The 20,482-nt window shown below is 43.5% G+C and overlaps 3 protein-coding genes across 4 annotated transcripts; 1 reads left to right on the top strand and 2 right to left on the bottom strand.

Moving 5' to 3' along the window:
• Positions 1 to 1,357: 1,357 nt before the first annotated feature.
• On the bottom strand, positions 1,358 to 4,333 carry LOC125542327 (rust resistance kinase Lr10-like). 2 transcript variants are annotated; one of them, XM_048705312.1, is made up of 3 exons: positions 3,553 to 4,333; positions 2,860 to 2,883; positions 1,358 to 2,727 (listed from the first exon to the last, which is right to left on the bottom strand). In XM_048705312.1, exons 1-3 carry the CDS (start codon positions 4,319 to 4,321, stop codon positions 1,637 to 1,639), a joined length of 1,884 nt encoding a protein of 627 aa, XP_048561269.1. In that variant the 5' UTR covers positions 4,322 to 4,333; the 3' UTR covers positions 1,358 to 1,636. The 2 variants fall into 2 exon arrangements, with proteins under 2 accessions (XP_048561269.1, XP_048561270.1); XM_048705313.1 differs by having other exon boundaries at positions 1,358 to 2,724.
• Positions 4,311 to 7,632, top strand: LOC125542326 (LEAF RUST 10 DISEASE-RESISTANCE LOCUS RECEPTOR-LIKE PROTEIN KINASE-like 2.5). Its single transcript, XM_048705311.1, has 4 exons — positions 4,311 to 4,449; positions 4,584 to 5,710; positions 5,799 to 5,953; positions 6,364 to 7,632. The coding sequence occupies exons 2-4, from the start codon at positions 4,950 to 4,952 to the stop codon at positions 7,482 to 7,484; spliced, it is 2,037 nt and encodes a 678-aa protein (XP_048561268.1). The 5' UTR covers positions 4,311 to 4,449; positions 4,584 to 4,949; the 3' UTR covers positions 7,485 to 7,632.
• A 5,403-nt stretch (positions 7,633 to 13,035) lies between these two features.
• LOC125542325 lies at positions 13,036 to 15,622 on the bottom strand. Its single transcript, XM_048705309.1, has 3 exons — positions 14,770 to 15,622; positions 14,196 to 14,656; positions 13,036 to 13,383 (listed from the first exon to the last, which is right to left on the bottom strand). Exons 1-2 carry the CDS (start codon positions 15,279 to 15,281, stop codon positions 14,611 to 14,613), a joined length of 558 nt encoding a protein of 185 aa, XP_048561266.1. The 5' UTR covers positions 15,282 to 15,622; the 3' UTR covers positions 13,036 to 13,383; positions 14,196 to 14,610.
• Positions 15,623 to 20,482: the final 4,860 nt, after the last annotated feature.

The raw sequence follows: 20,482 nt of genomic DNA, 5'->3' as shown, positions 1-20,482 counted from the left end.
TGGTCCCGGTTCATCACACCAACCGGGACCAAAAGGTCCAGACGAACCAGGACCAATGGCCCACGTGGCCCGGCCGGCCGCCTGGGCTCACGAACCGGGACCAATGCCCCCATTGGTCCCAGTTCTGGTCTGAACCGGGACTAATGGGCTGCCCCGGCCTGAACCATAGCCCCCTTTTCTACTAGTGTAGCTCATAGACTCATTTCGCCTCGGAAAGCGTTATGTTACAGTAACATATTATGTTACCACAAGCTCCTATTTTCTCATTAAATACTTGCCACATAAACAAAATTGTCTTGGGATGTGTTAAGTTACTATCTAAGTTACCCCCACTATGGCTAGCCTTAGGATTTGGGGGCGTGGTGCCAGGGTTTTATAACCGGTGGTGATCAACTCGGGTGACGCGCGAAACCACTTATGCATTACTTTGGAAGGTGAACAACTCCTCACTTATCCCAAGAGTTGCGCATCTTTATATTGAAGTAAAAGTAGGGAAGTGAGGCAAAGTTTCAAGAGATAAAAAATTATAAGTTAAGGAGTATATGATCAGGGGACCGTTAGATGCTGTCTAATACCTTAAAACAGAAATTTTCATCTCAAATTTAACCTTTTGTTCCGTTGTCTTTTGATTGTGGAATCCTATTTTGTAGGGATCATATATGGAAGAAAAGAAAAGTTTGAATAGTTTATTTTACCTTTTTGTTTGTATATAGTGGAACCCAATTTTTTTATAGAATCGTGTGGAAGAAAAAAAAATGAATAGTATTTTTTTTGCGAACTAAGTATAAATTTTGAAAACAAATAGCTGCCGACAGGGCGGCCCAACAATCCCCAGTACGATCAAAATTTCTGACCAATTCTTCGTATTGTTTGTTAGCATGAGATGGGTCAGCCCACAGGGCGGCCCAACAAAGGCCCTACTCTTGTTTATCCTTTTATCTCACCTCAAAATAAAAGTTTATCCTTTTATCCAAAAACAAAAAAAAAACTGGTTTATCCAAATGGGGAACGGGTGCCAGTTTGTACCCAAGGCGGCTGCCGGCGGCCGGCGGCCGGCGACGCAGTCGAGCTCGCCCAGTTACCGCTCACATTCTCCGCCGGCTGGGCGAGCTCCTCGTCCTGCTCGCGTCTCATCGGGGCTCCCGCGGAAACTATCTGCTCTGGCGAGGGACTCCGGCGGAAGCTCTGCTGAGTAATCCCCTTTGCTCTTCTTTTGATTTCCGAACAAGAATGCTGAGTTTCTACCAGTAGTAAGTAATCATGGCAGTTCCTCTCCTTTTCTAGAATATAAGCAGCCTATATGCGCATCTCTGTATTAGAAAGAGCTTACAGTAGTACTATCATTTATGGCGGAAAGTGGATAAAATCACATCAATGACTGGTTAAGATTAAAATTAACACAGCATTGCCAGGAAATGGCTGCAAAATCCGGTGCCGTGTGTTTCTAATTAATAGAATTACAATATGGTAGTAAGATACAGATGCAGTGTTAGCGGTACTGCAAAATCCCATGTAGTTCAGTATGTAATCGAACATTGGCCAAGCTAGTGCCAAGGAATTACAGTTTACAACGCAGATGCGAGATAAGTTCCCTCAGGCGTGTAATGATACACACAAAAACACACACAATGCATGTTCATGTGTTCGTCGTGTTCTGTGGCATAGGACGAATGTCAGACGACACAAAGGGCTTGGGGGGAATATGCAGGTTCTGCAGCCTCCCAGTTAACATGTTTACCACCTTCGTCATCGACGGCCTATTCTTTGGGTTCCACTGGATGCACCACAGCCCCACAATACTCAGCTGTCCAATCTTGTCTTTGTCTTCTGCTGTCATTTCCAGAGTAAGCTCCCATTCCTGCCAAGATATCACTTTCTCGTAGATCCACTCAGGGAGGTATACCTCGTCCTGGATCTCAACACTTGGGTCTGAGTTCCTCCTTCCGCTCACCATTTCCAACACCAGCATGCCAAAACTGTACACATCTGACTTGTATGACACCCCTCCAAAGTTCCGAGAGTATAGCTCCGGTGCGATGTATCCCATAGTGCCTCTTGCTGCAGTCAAGGTAACGATGCTTTGGTCCCTTGCACACAGCTTGGCAAGGCCAAAGTCTGAGATCTTTGGGTTGAAGTTGTAGTCCAGCAAGATGTTGTGTGGCTTGATGTCAAAGTGGAGAATTCGCTGGTTGCAACCTTGATGCAGATATTCTATCCCTCTGGCAATGCCTAAAGCAATACCTAGCATTTTGTTTGGTGCTAGGAGTTGTCGAGAAATGTTGGAAATATGTGTGAATATGTATTTCTCCAGTGACTCGTTAGGCATATATTCATAAATCAGAGCCCGTCTTGTTCCTTCAGAGCAAAAGCCCATGAGGCGGACGATATTTGCATGGTGGATTAGTCCAATGGTTGCAACTTCATTAATGAATTCCTCACCCTCTCCTGTAGAGCTCTCTAGCATCTTGACTGCTACAGGCACTCCATTAGGTAGTTCACCTTTGTATACACTTCCAAATCCACCCTGGCCGAGTTTATCCTTGAACCGTCTTGCTATCTTCTTAACTTCAGGGAAAGTGTACCTTGTGGGTTTCGATGTGCCATATGCCTTGAGAAACATTTCGACCTTCTTATTTATCTCTTCATTATACCTTGACTTTAAGGAGAGGTAGAGCGTTGCGGTTACCACCAATGAAAGAGCTATAAATGCAGCTACAGATGATGCTGCTGATTAAAAAGAAATGAAATTAGTGAGATGCATTCAGATAAGAAGTCATGGGTTCCTAGCGCTTATTGCAATGAGAAAACACAATAAGAATTTCATTTAGAATGGGAAACAAATAAGAGTTGCATCATTACCTGCAATTGCGATGACATGCGTGCCTGCATGTAGGAAGAATATCATTAGTTTTGCCATGGCTTAATGTAGACAAAAACAGAAGAACTACTTCATTGCTTGTACAATGTATGTTTTGAACAACTAATTCCTGATTCTGAAACGAGTTCTCGATGGACATAGGGAGGACCTAAGATATATTGTAGCTTCTCCTGTTGGCTTCAGGTATATTGGACCTAAGATATACGGTGTTATATTGCTTAATGCATTACCTTGTTATCTTATAGCTCCACAGTTGTTTACTCATCTTCAGTTCTAGAAGACTAAAGCCATCCGAAAAATGGTCAATTAAGGTTTATCTCTTACTGTGTTTTGTGAGAATTTTACAAATTAGTCAAGTGTCACAAGGTTGCCCATATAATTTGGCACTTGCATCTCTTGACTAATTTTTTTGGGTGGGAATTTTCATGGATGTGAACCTAGAGACTGTATGTGCTTGAACAAGTTAACAATTTCTATGATTTGCGCTACAATTTTGTTTGCGAAATAATTTAACTATAGGTGAAACTCCTGTCAGGAGATTAAAAACAGTTTAACATCAGAATATAAGAGATTGACAAACTAGTAGATGGAGAAACAGAAAATCTGCAATGTTGTTCCAAAATAAATTGACAGGCCATAATGATTGGGATTTCAACTAGGGAAAGAAACAATACCATGGTGCTGGCAGAATGCTTGACGCCTTCGTGAGCTGAATCCACAGTGTCGACCTTCGTGTTCACACTGTTGGCAGACACGGGTAATGTTATTGAGGTGCCAAGTGAATGTTGTTTCACCAGAGTTGAGGACTGCATTTGCTTTTTCATTGAAGGTGAACTCATCTGTGTTTTGGCCATTTTTGTCATAGGTGAATGGTATGGAGATGCCTTTAGAAACGGCTATGCAGTCCCGTGGAAGGTCAGACATGTATGCGGAAGCTGATGCCAAATACCAGAATTGGCTAGCATTGTTACTGAGACAAGAGGCTGGGCCTACTATACTATATTGATCCACAGGAGTGAAATCTCTTGAACAACGTACCAGGGTCGTAACTTGTGATGATTGAGGTTGGTTGTACACATCAGTTGTCAAGTTTGTTGAGATGAGCTTCTGAAGAGGGCATTGTGTCGATGGTTTTACAACCGGGATGATGTTGATGACACGGTGCCTGTAATAGATCTCAGTCACTCTGCAGGAGCCAAGAACATGGTGATCCAGGATTGTGTCCTGCCCGGAGCATGATAACTGCATGCCAGGTGCGCCGCATGATGGAGGGTTGGTTGAAAGCCGGAAAGGGAACCGGATCTCTGGAGCTTGTTTGCTGCACCGATGCGATGAGCAATTCTTGAAGAAATCTTCATCATCTGATGCTCTGCCCACACAGGACTCATAGGCCAGAAGAGAGAGCAGCAGCAGCAGTGCGACAAGAAATTCAGGCAAGTCCATGAAACCTGACGGAGATGAGAAGGGAGTGAACAAGAGAAGGCCGACAGTATAAGAAATGACCCCCTGTTTGCGTTTCTCTCTAAGGAGTTATTTACTGGCTTTTAATTTGTGGTAGATGGATGCTCATGGTAGGTGCCTGCCACTGAAACTTGTGTGGTATTCTATGGCTTGGAAAGCTCTGTTTTTTCGGAATCAAATGCTATCACTGTCTAGACTATTCTTGTGACTAAAACATCATAACGTTTTCTTGTCATTTTGCCAGGCGGCCGCCCTCGACAAACTTGTTCACATTCAGCTGCAGGAAACATGCTAAAAATCCTGAAGCTGACATGTTAAAGCACCATACACAGAATTCTGAATTCTGACAAGTCTTGTTGACCTGTCGTTGTATTTGAGTGACCGGCGAGGAGAAATTTCATCTGCCGACTGAACTCTTGGCATACAGATGAGGAACCGTCCAAGTGCACCACTTCTGGCATTCAGCCCCGTTCCAGTTGTCATATTCCCAGTGACAATCATGTGGCTAGAGCATAGAGCAAGTGGCTGGGTGTGATGAGGCAACGTTAACTTTGGTGGCAGCTTGCTTTGTGAACCAATATGCAATTCTGTGAACCAGTAATCATCTGCCATGGCTACTCCCAGTGCACTCCACCGGTGGACTGCGCTCCGAGCCTTAACCTTCCTGACTATGCTTGCAGTCCTTGTGCAGGGAAGAAATCACCGAGGAGATGCTGCCTGTCCGCGCTTCTCGTGCGGCCCTCTCAGGAACGTGTCGTTCCCATTCCGCCGGGCAGGTGATCCAGCAGGATGCGGCGACAAATCGGGCGAGCTAGCCTGCGCCGATGCCAAGGCCACGCTTCGCATCGCAGATGCAACGTACTACGTGACCAGCATCAACTACACCGATTCCACCTTCCAGATCATCGACACCGACCTGGATCTCCACAGCAATTGCCCCCGTCTTCCTCGGTGGAACCGGCGACCCCATGAATATCTGGACGGGACAGAAGAACACCTACTCTGGCTCTTTGACTACGACGACATAGGAGCCAACTTGGCCCTCGTGACGTACAATCTGGCTAGCTTCGTTGAATGTTCCCAGGAAGTGAGGAACTACGGTATGTACATGCCCGTCGCTTGCATGAGCACCAGCGATTCTTTTGTCTATGTGTTAACCGGTCCAGGTGCCTCTCGTGTCGAGAACCTTGAGCCTTGGTGCCGGTATCTGGCCATGACTCCTCTGGGTGGTCCGGAGAATCGTCTAGATATCGGGGCGACTGCGCTGGAGAACGCAAGCTACACGGATGTGGTGAAGTCCATGAGGACCGGGTTCGCCGTTCGGTTTACACCGTTCGCGAGCTTCAAGGACTGCCTACTGCGCCTCATCCGGTGAGTTCTGAGATCTAGCTGTTGCATGTTTTAGCACGTGCATGGATGCCCACTCGATTGCCCTACATCTTCGCCCTTTTTTCTGCAGCACATTTCGCGAAGAACCAATGCAAAGAGGATCCATAGTTTTGAACCCTGATCTATATATTATTGAATGTGGAATTGAAGCAGCTCCAGCACCCTACATCCGTGTGTGCCTGATAATATTACTATTTGTCACGAGGACTTTCAAGTGGATTAATGGTACATCAAAAACTTCTGTTTATTTTATAACTCCTACTGGGTTAAAATGCGTCCCCACTGTTTTGAAGGCCTTTTCGGGCTGTTAGATTTTCATATATATTATTAACGGACTCCAGTTTAAATTATTTTCTTTCGTATCCTTTGGATGGTAGGAACGGTGCTACCAATTAATTCATGTGGATTGATTTCTTACGCTAGCTGCTAACTGTTCCTAATTCATGTGGACTTTTTAAATTTTTCCTAGTAGTTTTTTGAATTTACTATTTACGTGGATGCTCGTGGAACCATGTTTACCTTTGTATTTTTTATATACATTGTTGTTACATTTGTATGACACATGTGTGTTGTCATATCTAGCTGTGCACGGTTATAAATACTTAATTACACTTCGTAATAAAAAAATTATGCAGGACCATATAGATTCCTGTGGGGGTACTTGGCAGTTTGGACTTTCTTTGCTTACAAGTATTGGAAAACAAGGATAACAATTGATGCAGTGGAGAAGTTTCTCCGCATGCAACAAATGCTCACCCCAACTAGGTATGCCTACACAGACATCACTGCAGTTACAGGTCATTTCCGAGATAAGTTGGGCCAAGGTGGTTACGGCTCCGTCTTCAAGGGTGTGCTACTTAATGACTTCCATGTGGCTGTCAAGATGCTAGCGGGTAACTCTAACTGCAATGGAGAAGATTTCATCAGTGAAGTTTCCACCATTGGTAGGATCCACCATGTTAATGTGGTGCGTCTTGTCGGGTTCTGCTCGGAAGAAATGAGGAGGGCTCTCATCTATGAGTACATGCCTCGAGGTTCTCTCGACAAGTACATCTTCTCCGCCAAGAAGAGTTTCTCTTGGGACAAGCTCATCGATATCGCTTTGGGCATTGCCCGAGGAATCAACTACCTACATCAGGGGTGTGAGATGCAGATTCTCCACTTTGACATCAAGCCCCACAACATCCTTCTTGATAGCAATTTTGTCCCAAAAGTTGCTGATTTCGGTCTGGCCAAACTATACCCAAGGGACAACAGTTTTGTGCCATCAAGAGCCCTACGGGGAACAATCGGGTACATAGCTCCTGAGATGATATCTCGGAGCTTCGGTGCCATATCGAACAAGTCTGATGTTTATAGCTTTGGGATGCTGCTGCTGGAGATGGCTGGAGGAAGAAGGAACGCCGATCCGAACGCAGCGAACTCGAGCCAAGCATACTACCCTTCATGGGTGTATGACCGGCTAATCGAACAAGAACATGTAGGTGAGATATCCACTCATGTTGATACTGAGATGCATGAGTTGGAGAAGAAGTTGTGCATCGTCGGATTATGGTGCATCCAAATGAAATCCCATGACCGTCCAATGATGAGCGAGGTTATAGAGATGCTGGAAGGAAACGCCGACAGCTTGCAGATGCCTTCCAGGCCATTCTTCTGCGACGAAGGGCACATCCATACGGAGGATACTTACAATTTGTCGTCCGAGTTGACTGAAATCTCCGAGGAGGATATGAGTGAAAATATTGATGTGTGACGTAATGTACGATGAAGTGATGCAATTAGCTCACGAGGAAATGAAATTATGATTGTAGTTGTATCAATTATGAAATAATCTGTTGTGTTTCCCTGCGTGCTGTGTATATGTTCAGGCCATTTATATATGATATTTGGCTTCAGCTGCTGCTGATCTGTGTTTTCTGTCATGCTCAAACTTTTGTATGAACCATGATGCTTTGATGAAAAAGCTGGGCCGTTAGCACTAAATATTTGCTAATTAATTTTGTATGAAATGTTTATTCAAATTTGGTGAAAGCAATCATGTTTTCAGGTACTAGGCAGATGTTTGGAAGATGAAGAACCGTAACTCGGAAACCCCGAATAGATCCTGGGTTTGGTGAGCTCAATCGAGAACCCCATTTTGATTATTCATTTTTTTTGTGTTAATTTGAAGAAGAAAGGTTTCCGTTTGTGTGTTACATTAAGCACACAAAATTGTGGGTCTATATAGTTTGCCATAAATCCACAAAAATGTCGTGTGTGTGTGTATTTCTCAGGTCGGAAATATTTTTGTGTTGACATTTTATAGACACGTAGGTAGGACTCACGGTACCACAGCGTGCAGTGATTCACCCCGCGGTATTTGTGCGAACTCTGGCCGCGGTATTTGTGCTTTAGTCCTTAGTCAGAGATGCTGAAATGGACGTGTGCATTATCATGGAGGAATTCCAATTCTGAATAGTGCGTCGTTCCGAACCGCACTATTGTGAAGAAATAGACGTCATCGTCGTCATCCCCGGGTCTAATGCTCAAAGAAACTTCAATTTGTAAAATAGTGCAAGTGTATGTCTACCAACCACATCTAGTTGAATCAGTTGGCTATATTATTAACCATGCTTTTAAGTGGCTGAATTAAAATATCTTCATATGTCTTTTGTGAGTAAATAGCATAAAACTACTACTATACAGGCTAGGGTTTTAAAAAACTACCGGTTTTTTATTTTTCTCAGATAACTACCAAGTGGGTGGTCGACTGTTTCAAAAAACCCAAAATCTTCGTTGTTAAAAAATTAAACAGGTTTATGACAGATCAGGCCTGCACCTAAACGATCCGTCTATTTGACCGCTTGTTTGACCGTTAATTGACATGTGGGTCCCACATGTCAGTGTCTGCGAACTTTTCAAAAATGCCATCTAGCCCCTGCAAACTTTTCAAAAACGCAATCAGGTCCCTGTAAACTTTTGAAAAAAGCAATCGGGTCCCTCCCGTGGTCGTGCGCCAGCAGCCGCCGTGAGGGTCGCCGGCCAGCAGCCATGGCGCCGCCGTGGAGCTCCCTTCCGTCACGGGCGGCGCGTGGTGCTCCCTTCCGTCGCGACGAGCAGCCATGGCCCGCCATGGAGCTTCCTTCCGCACGGGCGCCAGGGGGCATCACCGCTCACCGGCTATGGCCGTTGCGGCTGGGCGCAGAAGGCGGGCTTGCGGGCGTGGGAAGTGCAGGCCAGGAAGCTCGCGAGGCAGGAGCTCGAGCTCGAGCTTGAGCCTAGTCATGGCGGCCGGCCTCGGGAGCTCGGACCCGAGCGTTGACCACAACTATGGAGGGGATTCGAGCTGGGAAAGGAGGGCGCGTGGCTGGAGCACCGGAGCAACCCCACGAGTGCGGAACCACACTCCACGGTCTCTCCCCTGCCCGGCATCAGCGCCGCCACCGACGCCATGGACGCGGAGCACGGTGGCCTCGCGGGCAGCTCGTGCAGGAGCACCTCGACCTCGCTTCTGCCTCCCGCTAGCGACCGATTCCTGCCTAGCTCGCCTTCTTCCTCGGCTCCAATGGCTCGAGCGTGGTGGTTGACCGGCGGCGGCGTCCATGGCGGCTCGGGCGTGGCGGCCTCGTGAGACATGACGCCATGCCTGCAGGCCGTGGCTGGCGTCACGTTGGGGGAGAAGAGGTTCCGGGGAGAGGGGGCAGTAGTGGAGGCGGAGGAGCGGCCGGCCGACGCCGACGAGGTGGAAGGAGGGGCGACCGCCACTGGTTGAAGGAGCGGCGGCCGGCACTCCATCGATTTCCTGGGAGGAAGAAGAGAGGCAGGAGGAGTGAAGAGAATGGGGAAGAGAGCTGACATGTGGACCCCACATATCGGTTAACGGTCAAACAATCAGTTTTCATACGTGCGGGTCCCAATTGTCATAATCAGGATCAATTGTATAGCACTAGATGTTTTGGGTTTTTTGAAACAGCCGACCACCCACTTGGTAGTTATCTGAGAAAAATTAAAAACCGATAGTTTTTTGAAACTCTAGCCTGTAAAGTAGTAGTTTTATGCTATTTACTCGTCTTTTGTAGGTGTCAGGTGCCTAATTTTCTCGATGTTTTCTACCACTGGTGAGAGCTACGATGTCGCAGCAGCAGCAAAAGAAGTTTGCTCACAATTTTCGCATAATTTGAGGCCCCTAGTTGTTGGTAATTTTATTTGCTTAGGGTCATTTCTGCATATGTGGGTTTAGTCACCCAATTATAAGGTTGTGTTTGCTATTTTCTTTATCTAATACTATACCATAGGCCGGATCCAATTTCCAAAAAGAAATATTTCTCATTGACATGCTACAAATACATACGACAAGCGGGCACTGCATGCGCATGTGTTTATTTTTTTCTTTTGGAATTGTATGATTCCTTTTGGTTGCATTTTTTGAACTTGCAAATAATTATTATTCGTGGGTTAGCAGTTGGTAAGAATGACGTGGTAGATGCGCAAGAGTCACTTCCTTAATTGGTGTGGAGGAATTCCTAAAGTTCAATGCGACGTCTTGCCGTGTGCTTGGTGATTCCGGCTGAGCGTGACTTGCACATATAAATAATAAATGGGCGTGGTTGTCGTGGTCATTAGTAAGAAGGGAAAGATCAGGTGTAAGCTTTTGGTCAATTTGTGAATAATTGATGAGAATTTTGACTTGGAAACGGAAAGCAAAAGCAGTCTTCCAACAGGAAAAGAAAGAAAGCAAAAGCAAACAACCAGTTAGTGGACTTTTGAGTCGGAAAATTTCTTCAGCGAGCGAGTGGATTTTTTAGGGGCTGGGGAGAGAGTGGTGGGTGCATGCTCGAATTCGAATTCCACTGCGGCCAAGCCCGAGAACATCCATGCGGCCCGACGCTATTCCATATGCTGCTTATACGTCGTCCTTGACCCATTTACTTTGGGCCGGACGTTGCGTCAAAGTGTCGACATTTCGCACAGACCTGGCGTTCGAGCGACGACTTGGGCCGGCCCATGAAAGCGTTGCAGCGTTTCTGGTTTTGAGAACCTTCTAGAGATTCCCAGCCGGTTTTTTTATTTCTTTTTGGTTTTTGGTTTTTTACTTTTTATTTTTTTTCTGTTTATTTTTCTTCTTTCTTTTTATTTTATTTTCCTTTTGCTGTTTATTTATATTTTTTATTATATTATTCTTTTTTTACATTTTCTTTTTCAAGTTGATATTTTTTAATTCAATTTTTTTTTCAGATTTTCAAAAAATGTTCCACTTTTTAAAATATTTGAATTATCAAAAATGTTCGCGGTTGCAAAATTTGGTCTAAAATTTAAAAAACGTTCGCCTTTAAAAACTTGTTCAGGAATTTTAAAAAATGTTCGCGGTTTCAATTTTATGTTCGATATTTCCTGAAGTTCCATTTTGAACTTTTTGTTCAAAAATTCAAAAAATGTTCATGGTTTCCATTTTTATAATTTCTTGAAATGCTCCATTTTCCAAATATTTGTTCAAAATTCAAAAAAGTGGTGGTTTAAAAATTTGTTCGAAATTTCCTAATTTGTTCCTTCAAAGAATGGTTCACGTTTTTCAAAAAAAAATTCTGTAGTTTCAAAAATTTTTGTTCGCATATGCATAATAATGTTCCCTTCTATAAAAATTTGTTCAGAAATTAAAAAACTGTTCATAGTTTTTCAAAATATACACTTTCAGAAAAAATGAACACTATTTTAAGATGTTTGCTACAGTAACTAATTCCATTTCTATGCAGTAGACAGCTCTGGTTATACGGTTGTGCTATGTTATTACATATTGTAAGCATTGCTAGTCAGTTGGAGTGGCTAGGAGCATGCAGTCTTAAGTTGTTGGTTGGTGGTTTGAATCCTGCCATTGCGCCTGCCTCTCTGTTTTGCATTTTTTTCCTTACAGCGGTACAGTGCGATGGGCCGGCTCAGTCATGCTGTCTCCCTATGCGTGCTGACTCCAGTTTGATGCAAAGAGCGTCTAATAGGAGGTCCCGCACTTGATTGCCATACCTCCTCCCGTTCGCTGCTCGGGACGTGTTGTTTCCCCAGTTCACTGGTCGTGATTGACCGGTTCACCGTTGACCCATTGACTTTTCTGAGAGAAAGTGTTTTTCTAAAGCAGGTATATTTCTAAAAACATCCTAAATCCGAAAAAATCATGGTTTCAAAAAAGGTACACGAACTCAAAAATGTTCACGAGTTCAAAAAAATCGTGGATTTGAAAAGTTTTACGAACTCAAAAAAATCAAGGGTTTAAAAAGATCGCACTATTAAAAAAATCGCGGATTTGAAAAAATTTCATGGAAAAAAGTTCAAGGGTTGAAAAAAAACTTTGCGGAATTGAAAACAGTTGATGAACTCCAAAAAAGTTGATGGATTTTGGAAAAAAGTTTGTGAACTCGGAAAAAGTTCATGGATTTTGGAAAAGAAATTTTGAAAAGGTTTAAGGGTTTGAATATATTCATGCATTTTAAAAAAGTTCATGGATCAAAAAGAAGCACAAATTTGAAAAGATACACATGTTTTAAAAACTTTCATGAGTTTGAAGAAAAATGCACATGTATAATAAAATAGTTTCACGGGTTCGAAGGGAAATATAGAATTTATTAAATTATTTCATGAATTTTAAAAAGAAAAGGAAAAGGAAAAGAAAAACCCAAATAAAAACCATCCAAAAACCAAAAGGGAAAAACAGGCCGGAAGCTTCCTAAGACCAGTGGCCGAAACTGCGCTCGAATACCTATTGATGGGCCGGCCCACAGAAAATCAACCGAAGCAGGTGGTGCGCGCAGCATACTACAAGCGCTATAACTGGCGCTACGAGCGCCGAACAGGAATTGGCCTTGATTGGTGCATTAGATGATCCCCATTTAGACCAGCGCTCCCCCGTCGACGGCGACCCCGGCAATAGTGCTTGAATGCGGCAGCTACCCACCGGTGGCCATCGCACTTGTCTTTCCTCTTAGAATTCAGAACATGAATAGTAAGTTTCTAGCAGTGTCTTGCAGCCGTGTAGTCCGGTCCTCCTATGGCAAGTAACCTCATAGGAATTTTAGCCGAGAATGCAAATTCCTCCAATCAAAGCATTAGACGAAAATGTGAAAAACATGGACAGGTTCCTTAAATTTAAAAAAACAAATGACAAAGATACAACTAAATCCGACCTGAACCCAGGACATATTGTGTATTCAGGTCCTGACTGTCTGTCTTTCCAGTCACACTATCCCCTGTTTCAGTTGCATTATGTTCAGTCACATACAAACATGGAAATGAAACCAAATGATCTCACATGTTACAAACATAATTTTGTCCACATTACATGACAGAATCAAGACCTGATCCCAGATCTCACAAATATAATTATGTCCATATTACATGCTGCATTGTATTTTCTTTTTCCTGAAATATCTACTTACATATACGTACTTGCAGCATCAGCTGCATTAAGCTCATCCATATACAAACGTGGAGATGAAGGCAGAAAACACAAATGGGCAGTACTTTGATCGCACATCTTACAAATATACTTTTGTCCCCACAACATTACATGTTGTACTTTATTTATTTATGTATATACTCGCCGTGTCCCTGTATGGTTGTTTCTGGGATATCTGTATCTGTATCCCTGTGTCCGTGTGCATATATCAATGCTTCTTAGATGGCCATGTCTAGAAGAATAACAAGTCAGACAATTAGCAACAGTTCTAATGAAGAGACAAATGGAACGGAAAAGGCAACAATGAGACAGTTAGAAACATGTGCGGACAAATATAACTCGCTTCCGTAATTTATTTTTATATAGATGTGTTATAACTTGCTCTTGATACTGGCAATAGATTAAAAAAGTCCATACTTGTTGTCAACTGGAAGGAATATTAAGGATGGAGAATTTAGCTGGCAAAAAGACCAAAAACAATATGGCTTATAACTTATGTTCTCTAAACTCATCCCTCATCATGTCAAGCAAACAAGATTATGCCAAAATAATATACTCTTGGCACAAAAATTGATGCTGGGTATTCTGTTCTAAATAAAAAGATCCCAACATAAGAAAATTCATATCGTTTCTTTGTGCTACAAATGTAATAAATGAACAAATGACAAAAACACAGTTATTTCAGAGTGTATGGATTCAACGACGTTGTTTTATTAGAGTTAAGATTAATGCCAAGATGAAAACATATAATAATGGATAAAGAATAGAATTCGCTTGGGGGTTTCAAAGTGCCAACTGAGTTGCTAATTTGGCATTTGATTTGGGTATTAAGATAAGTTGTACTAAAACAATATGACTATAAATTCATCCATCTAGCATAGGGGCACTTACTAAGTTTTATCACCGGAAATTGCTTACTAAGCTCAAGTTATAACTGAACATTTGAAGTACCACAATCATTGTGTGCGAGCAATCATGTACTGTACATAACACAACTAAATTCGGTTACTTCCAAATAAAAGAAAACTAAGAATGAGCAATCACCTGGCGGATAGAAACTGGTGAATGGGTGGCAGTATTTCATCAAACGGCTTTCATCAAGTTTTGTGGATTCCATCGACTTAAGATCAAGCATGTAGGCACTGTCATCAACATACAGAATGATCACATTGTTTTCCTCGTCATAGGAGAGGATTTTCTGATGCCTTGGCTTCTTACTAACACGAGGAGGGATCCCAAGAATGTCATGCATATCAACTGTCTTATGCTGCAACCACGTGGCAAGACCGTGACAATTTTTCTTCCTCAGCCATATTTCTAGGATCGGAAATGAAAACCTGACCCAGCCAACTGTGCCTTGCTCTGTTTTGATGATCCTATGGCTGCCGGAATAATTCATATCAGAAGGTCCCTTGATCACAGCCTATCCAAATCAAACTCAAGCATGGCAGCACAAACATCATTTGATGAAAGCATCCAGTAGAGCACATTTCCAACCAGGGTCGCTGGAACATCAACAAGAGCAACTTTAAATGGAGCTTCTATTTCCTTAAGGCCGCCCCATGTGCCACTTTCTCATGAGTAAACAGATGTGATAAATCGATAGCGTGTAGGGTACCTCGACAGGAATGCCACCTTGAATGGGCTCTCGTGGCAAAAGCCGTGCACGTGGTCCTCCGGGCCGCTGGCAGCACAGAGCACAGCCCCGTGGTGGTAGTTGCACTCCCTGAACTCGTCCGGAAAGGCCAGGCAGTGCTCCTGGCCGGTGATGGGGGCGAACACAACAAGACGCGCCAACCGCCTGTGTATGGCCAACACCCGACCGTGGCGGCAGTCGGTCGCGTCGCAGTCGCGGGAGGTCATCCAGCCTGAGATGTGAATGCTGTCGGCAGGGATACGGTCGGGAGGATGCAAGACGGGGGTGAAGTGGAACTTCTGCTGGCGGCGCTCGAAAACGCCGAGGAGTGGAGGCTTCCACTTCCTGCGGTGCTGGCTCATAAAGTTTGGGTCGGTGGCGACGCCTCGCCAGAGCGTGGAGACGCCGGATGCGCGCAGGAAGGAGCGCCGCTTCGGTGGCAGCACGAGGGAGGGCCGCTCCGGTGGAAGCAGGAGCAGGATCTCCCAAATCATATCCAACGGCAGCGACTCCCACAGGGTATCAGCGTCAGCTTCGTCTGGCACCTCCGGCGAGCTGGCGCGGCGGCGGCGGCTGGGACGGGTCGCCCCGTCGCCGTCGGCGGCGACTAGGACGGGTCACGCCGTCGCCGTCCTCGCTGCTGATGACTCGGGAGCGGCGGCGACTAGGACGGGTCGCCCCGTCGCCATTCTCGCTGCCGTGGACTCGGGAGCGGCGGCGACTAGGACGGGCCGCCCCGTCGCCTTGGATTCGGGAGCGGCTGCGGCGGCGGCCGGCCATTTCTGCTCGCGTCGATTTGGGAACGGCCGCGCCGCCAAGGCGGAGGTCCGGGTGCCTGCCTACTCGGGGGCTAGGGTTCGTGTTCTTATATACATGATCGTGCTATTGGGCCCCGTCGGCCCAAGAGTTCCCCGGAGCCACCTCCGCATCTCAAGCCCACGAGTTTAAACTGAATTTTCTCCAAAACCAAAAAAAAAAACGGGTTTTAATTGAATGTTGCGCTGATGCAGATGATCAGGCAAAGGATGAGAGTTCACTCTGCAAACTGAATGTTGCACTGCGTAAACTGAATTTACATTAGCCAAATTTAAACTGAATGGAGCACCGTGTAAACTGAAACTTGACACGAGTACAATTTGCAACAACAACAAAATGACAGGACTAAAATTTGTAAACTAAAAATTTCGATCTCTGAAGATTTAAACTAAACTGAAAATGTAGATCATGGTAAGGAAACTTGAAGTAGATCATAGACTTGTTTGAACTCGAGTTGCTCAGCACCCTCACCCTCAATCCTCTCTCACTATCCCTTCTTTTCTTCCCAAGTCTCTCTATTTTTTTTCTCTCTGCTCTGTTTCATGCTATTCTTCTATTCTTTCAACTTAGATTGGGTAACAAGTCAACCGAATTTTGCAGAGATGACTCAAAACACAGCCTGTAGACACGTGTGCTGTTAACTTGAAACTTCCACTTCTAATTATGTCTTATGAAATTTATAGACTGTTGTTCTCTTCCAAGCATATATTGTTTAGCAAGTTAGAGTGTTCAATCAAGTCAGGGCGTAGTTTTGTCATATCTTCTGGTTTTAAAGCATATACGACAAGAGCATCCATCTTGGTATTTTGACACTGTCATGCTTCACTTGTACTGTGCTTTACATTGTGGAAATATGAAACGTTTATAGATTACTCCTATAAAAGATGTTGGGCTACCCGCCTCCTGGAGCTCGTCGAGGGTGAAGAGAGTCTCCCGGCCGTCCGTTGCAGGGTGACTTGCGGCGGAGCCTCTCGGGGTGGCTCTGGGCCGCCCGATCTACCCGAACAGCTCGAACCCTGGCAACCCGATTGGAGGGTCCAAGACGGGTGGGCCGCCGGGCACGTCCGGTCCACTCGTCATTGGACGGTGCCCGCAGCTGAAAGCCGCCACCGCCCAATGGTCTGGCCAAGCCCGTGTCGAAGGTCCATGATGGGTGGACCCCGTGGGCGCCTAGGGCGACCATCATTGAACGACGCCTGAAGGAAATATGCCCTAGAGGCAATAATAAAGTTATTGTTTATTTTCTTATTTCATGATAAATGTTTATTATTCATGCTAGAATTGTATTAACCGGAAACTTAGTACATGTGTGAATACATAGACAAAACAAAGTGTCCCTAGTATGCCTCTACTTGACTAGCTCGTTTATCAAAGATGGTTATGTTTCCTAACCATAGACATGTGTTATCATTTGATGAACGGGATCATATCATTAGGAGAATGATGTGATGGACAAGACCCATTCGTTAGCTTAGCATTATGATCGTTACAGTTTCATTGCTACTGCTTTCTTCATGACTTATACATGTTCCTTAGACTATGAGATTATGCAATTCTAGAATACCGGGGGAACACCTTGTGTGCTATCAAACGTCACAACGTAACTGGGTGATCATAAAGATGCTCTACAGGTGTCTCCGATGGTGTTTGTTGAGTTGGCATAGATCGAGATTAGGATTTGTCACTCCGTGTATCGCAAAGGTATCTATGGGCCTTCTCGGTAATGCATATCACTATAAGCCTTGCAACCATTGTGACTAATGAATAGAGACCAGGGGCGGAGCCAGGATTTGGATATAGGGGGGGGCAAGCCAAACCAAGCAAAGAAAAAAAATTATCCAGTACAAAAAATAATCATATAGAACAAGGTTTTGCTGAAGCGACATAAAAATATCATTACATTTCTATTAATTTAAAGTGGCTTCTACAACTGCTAATAAGATCAAAAATATTAATAATTTCATCAGAAGATATCTTAGCTGCTATTTTTTTCTATGTAAATTATCATGCAATGGCGAAGCAAATCATCTCCCATTTTACTTCGAAGACGTGTCTTGAATATTTTCATAGCCGAAAAAGCCCGCTCTGCAGTTGTCGTTGAGACTGGGAGAGTGATAACTAGTCGCAGCAACCTGTCAACCATTGGATATGAAGAAGCTTTTCCGGTTTTAACTAGCCCTTTTGTTAAACAAGCAATAGATGGCAAGGTCATCAGTTCTGGATGGTTGTACACATCTAGCTGAAAATGAGGTAGCTGACTTTCCAACTGAGCTAATTCTTGACTTGAAAAATCAGCAGGATAGAATTTTTCTGCAAGAGTGCTTATCTTTGGGATATCAAAAGATTCATGCCTTGGATCCAATGATGAACAGAGAGTAAGGAGCTCAGTTGATTGTGTACTGAATCGATCATTCAGTTCACTCAGTTGTTGATCAATTGCAACACTGAAAACATCGACTTTGTAGTGGTGGAGCGTTGTTGTGTTGTCATGCTTATTTCGAGATTTGGTAACATCAACATACCTATTAATTGCATTACAAAGTCAGCTAAATTCTCAAGATAAAAAGCAACCAAGATATAACTTAATATAAGTTAAGTAATTTTAGAAAGTAGAAAAACATACTTGCGGTCCAAATCTGGGATATCAATCTCGTGCTTCACACAAAAAGATTTGACCTCCTATAAAAGAGAGTCCCAACCATGTTCCCTTAGCTCACCAAGTAGGAACTTTGTGTTAGAAACAGAATCCATGGCATTTAAAATATCCAAAGATTTGTATTGGAGTTTCTGACACAACACATCAGTGATCTTCATAATCTTTTCCATCAGATGTAGAATGAACACGAAATCAAATGATATGAGAATTTTAAGGGATCCAACGGCATCTCCACGAGAATATTTTGAGACTGAACGGTCACTTGCTATACCTCTTAAGACGGCAACTGTAGCAGCAAACATCTTCTTTAAGCTCTATATGGACTTATAGTGTGAACTCCATCTTGTGTCTCCTGGTCTCTGTAAGGTTCCTATTTGGTTTTGCCCTCTGCCTATATCAAGCTCTCCCAACTCAATTTCACGAGCAATTTCCTCCGCTTGGTTTGCTAGTAGCTCATCGCTGCGCTTTGTGGAAGCACTAACAACATTTATTACAAAATTTGCATTCTGAAAGAAGTTATGTACCTCATGTACCTCTCGTGATGCAGCAACAAGCGCCAATTGTAATTGATGAGCCATACAATGAATATAGTAGGCATACGGACACTCACGGAGAATAAGTGCCTTCAGTCCATTCCACTCCCCTCTCATATTACTTGCACCGTCATATGCTTGGCCCCTGATGTCTTGTACATTCAAGTTATTACTTCCTCCGTTTCTTTTTAGTCTGCATATAAGATTTGGTCAAAGTCAAACTTTATAAAGTTTGACCAACTTTGTAGGAAAAAATATCAACATCTACAATACTAAAGCTATATGGCATGAAAATTCATTTTATGATGCATCTAACAATATTGATTTCATATTGTGAATCTTGATGTTTTTTTTCTATAAACTTAGTCAAAGTTAACAAATTTTGACTTTTACCAAATTTTATATGCAGACTAAAAAGAATCGGAGGGAGTATTTGACAGTACAGTACATATTGCATTTTTCAAAGTTAAGGCAGTAGTGTCATTAACATGAACTAGATCAAGGAAACGCTCAATTGTTTCTGCTTTTTTGTTGGCAAATCGAAGAACAACTACCATTTGTTCTTTTTTTGATTCATCCCGAGCTTCATCAACCATTATATAGAACTTGGCTTTACCTATTTCTTCTCTAATTGCTTTCTGCACTTCTAGAGCAAGTATGCCAACAACCTCTTTCTGAACTTCTCCGGATGTATACTTTGCATTACCTGGAGCATTTTCAAGAACAACTCCTGCGACATCCTTATTGTACAAAGCGAGAATCTTAACCATTTCAAGAAAATTTCCTTGGTTCTTAGACCCCGCAGATTCATCATGACTTCTAAAAGAACAAGCTTGGAATATCAGCCACCTAATGGGACAAAGCGACTAGATGTTAGATACCAAAACATTAAGTCATGTCAAATTTTAGTTGATGTAAAAAAACTTGCTTACCTCATGGCATCGATAGTAGTCTTAAGCCTCAATCTCGCAGCAGTAGCTACTTTCTCATTTCTCTTTTCCATCACGTTGTCGATATGAGCCATACTGGTCTTGAGATCTTCATAGCACCGAGCAGAATAGTTGTGAGCAGAGTCCGGGCCCCCAACATGAGTTAAAAAAGCACACGCTTTTCCATCATTAACCTTTTTCCAGTTTCTAAAACCCTTGACTGAGAATGTATCAGACCCACATCTCCCAACAGGTTTTTTTGAGAAGAGAAAGCACGGCAAACAATATGCGCTATCATTGTGTGTTGAATACTCAAGCCACCAGAAATTTGTGTACCAATCTTTTTCAAATCAACGACGGTGTTTAGACTTTTCATCAAATGGGTATTCTTTCAACTCCGGTTGATATGCTCCCTTAGATATATAAAAATGCCGAGCGTCATCTTGCTTGTCCAGTGGGAGCTCCCAAATTTGGCAACGTTTATTGGGGTCTCTCTGATAAGGTGTGGTTATAACTTCTGCTTGTTCTGCAACAGTTACCACGTCCGGCATATCCTGATCAGAAGCGTTAACTGGATTCGGATTTGTAACTTGCACATCCGCCTCACCAACAATTTCAGTAGGTTGAGAACTTGAAGCAACCGGCTTAAAAAAAGCATTAATCTTAATGGTGTTTGGCCCTGCTTTTCTCTTCATAGCTGCTGCCTGCATATTGGAATGGAGTCATGAAGAATTAACATGCTGTATAAGTTCGACATAATT

Source organism: Triticum urartu, chromosome 3 (genome assembly GCF_003073215.2).
Source record: "Triticum urartu cultivar G1812 chromosome 3, Tu2.1, whole genome shotgun sequence".
NCBI classification, from domain to species: domain Eukaryota; kingdom Viridiplantae; phylum Streptophyta; class Magnoliopsida; order Poales; family Poaceae; genus Triticum; species Triticum urartu.
This window is presented reverse-complemented; position numbering and strand designations above follow the sequence as displayed.

What these genes read in the sequence shown, in the direction of transcription:
- LOC125542325 (XM_048705309.1), bottom strand. Translation starts at nt 15,281, where the DNA reads ATGATTTGGGAGATCCTGCTCCTGCTTCCACCGGAGCGGCCCTCCCTC. An exon ending in AAGGTGGCATTCCTGTCGAG is followed by an intron (nt 14,657 to 14,769) that starts GTACCCTACACG and finishes TTGATGTTCCAG; the next exon opens with CGACCCTGGTTGGAAATGTG.
- LOC125542327 (XM_048705312.1), bottom strand. Translation starts at nt 4,321, where the DNA reads ATGGACTTGCCTGAATTTCTTGTCGCACTGCTGCTGCTGCTCTCTCTT. An exon ending in AGCATTCTGCCAGCACCATG is followed by an intron (nt 2,884 to 3,552) that starts GTATTGTTTCTT and finishes TCCTACATGCAG; the next exon opens with GCACGCATGTCATCGCAATT. An exon ending in GCATGTCATCGCAATTGCAG is followed by an intron (nt 2,728 to 2,859) that starts GTAATGATGCAA and finishes CTTTTTAATCAG; the next exon opens with CAGCATCATCTGTAGCTGCA.
- LOC125542326 (XM_048705311.1), top strand. Translation starts at nt 4,950, where the DNA reads ATGGCTACTCCCAGTGCACTCCACCGGTGGACTGCGCTCCGAGCCTTA. An exon ending in TGCCTACTGCGCCTCATCCG is followed by an intron (nt 5,711 to 5,798) that starts GTGAGTTCTGAG and finishes TTTTTTCTGCAG; the next exon opens with CACATTTCGCGAAGAACCAA. An exon ending in GACTTTCAAGTGGATTAATG is followed by an intron (nt 5,954 to 6,363) that starts GTACATCAAAAA and finishes AAAATTATGCAG; the next exon opens with GACCATATAGATTCCTGTGG.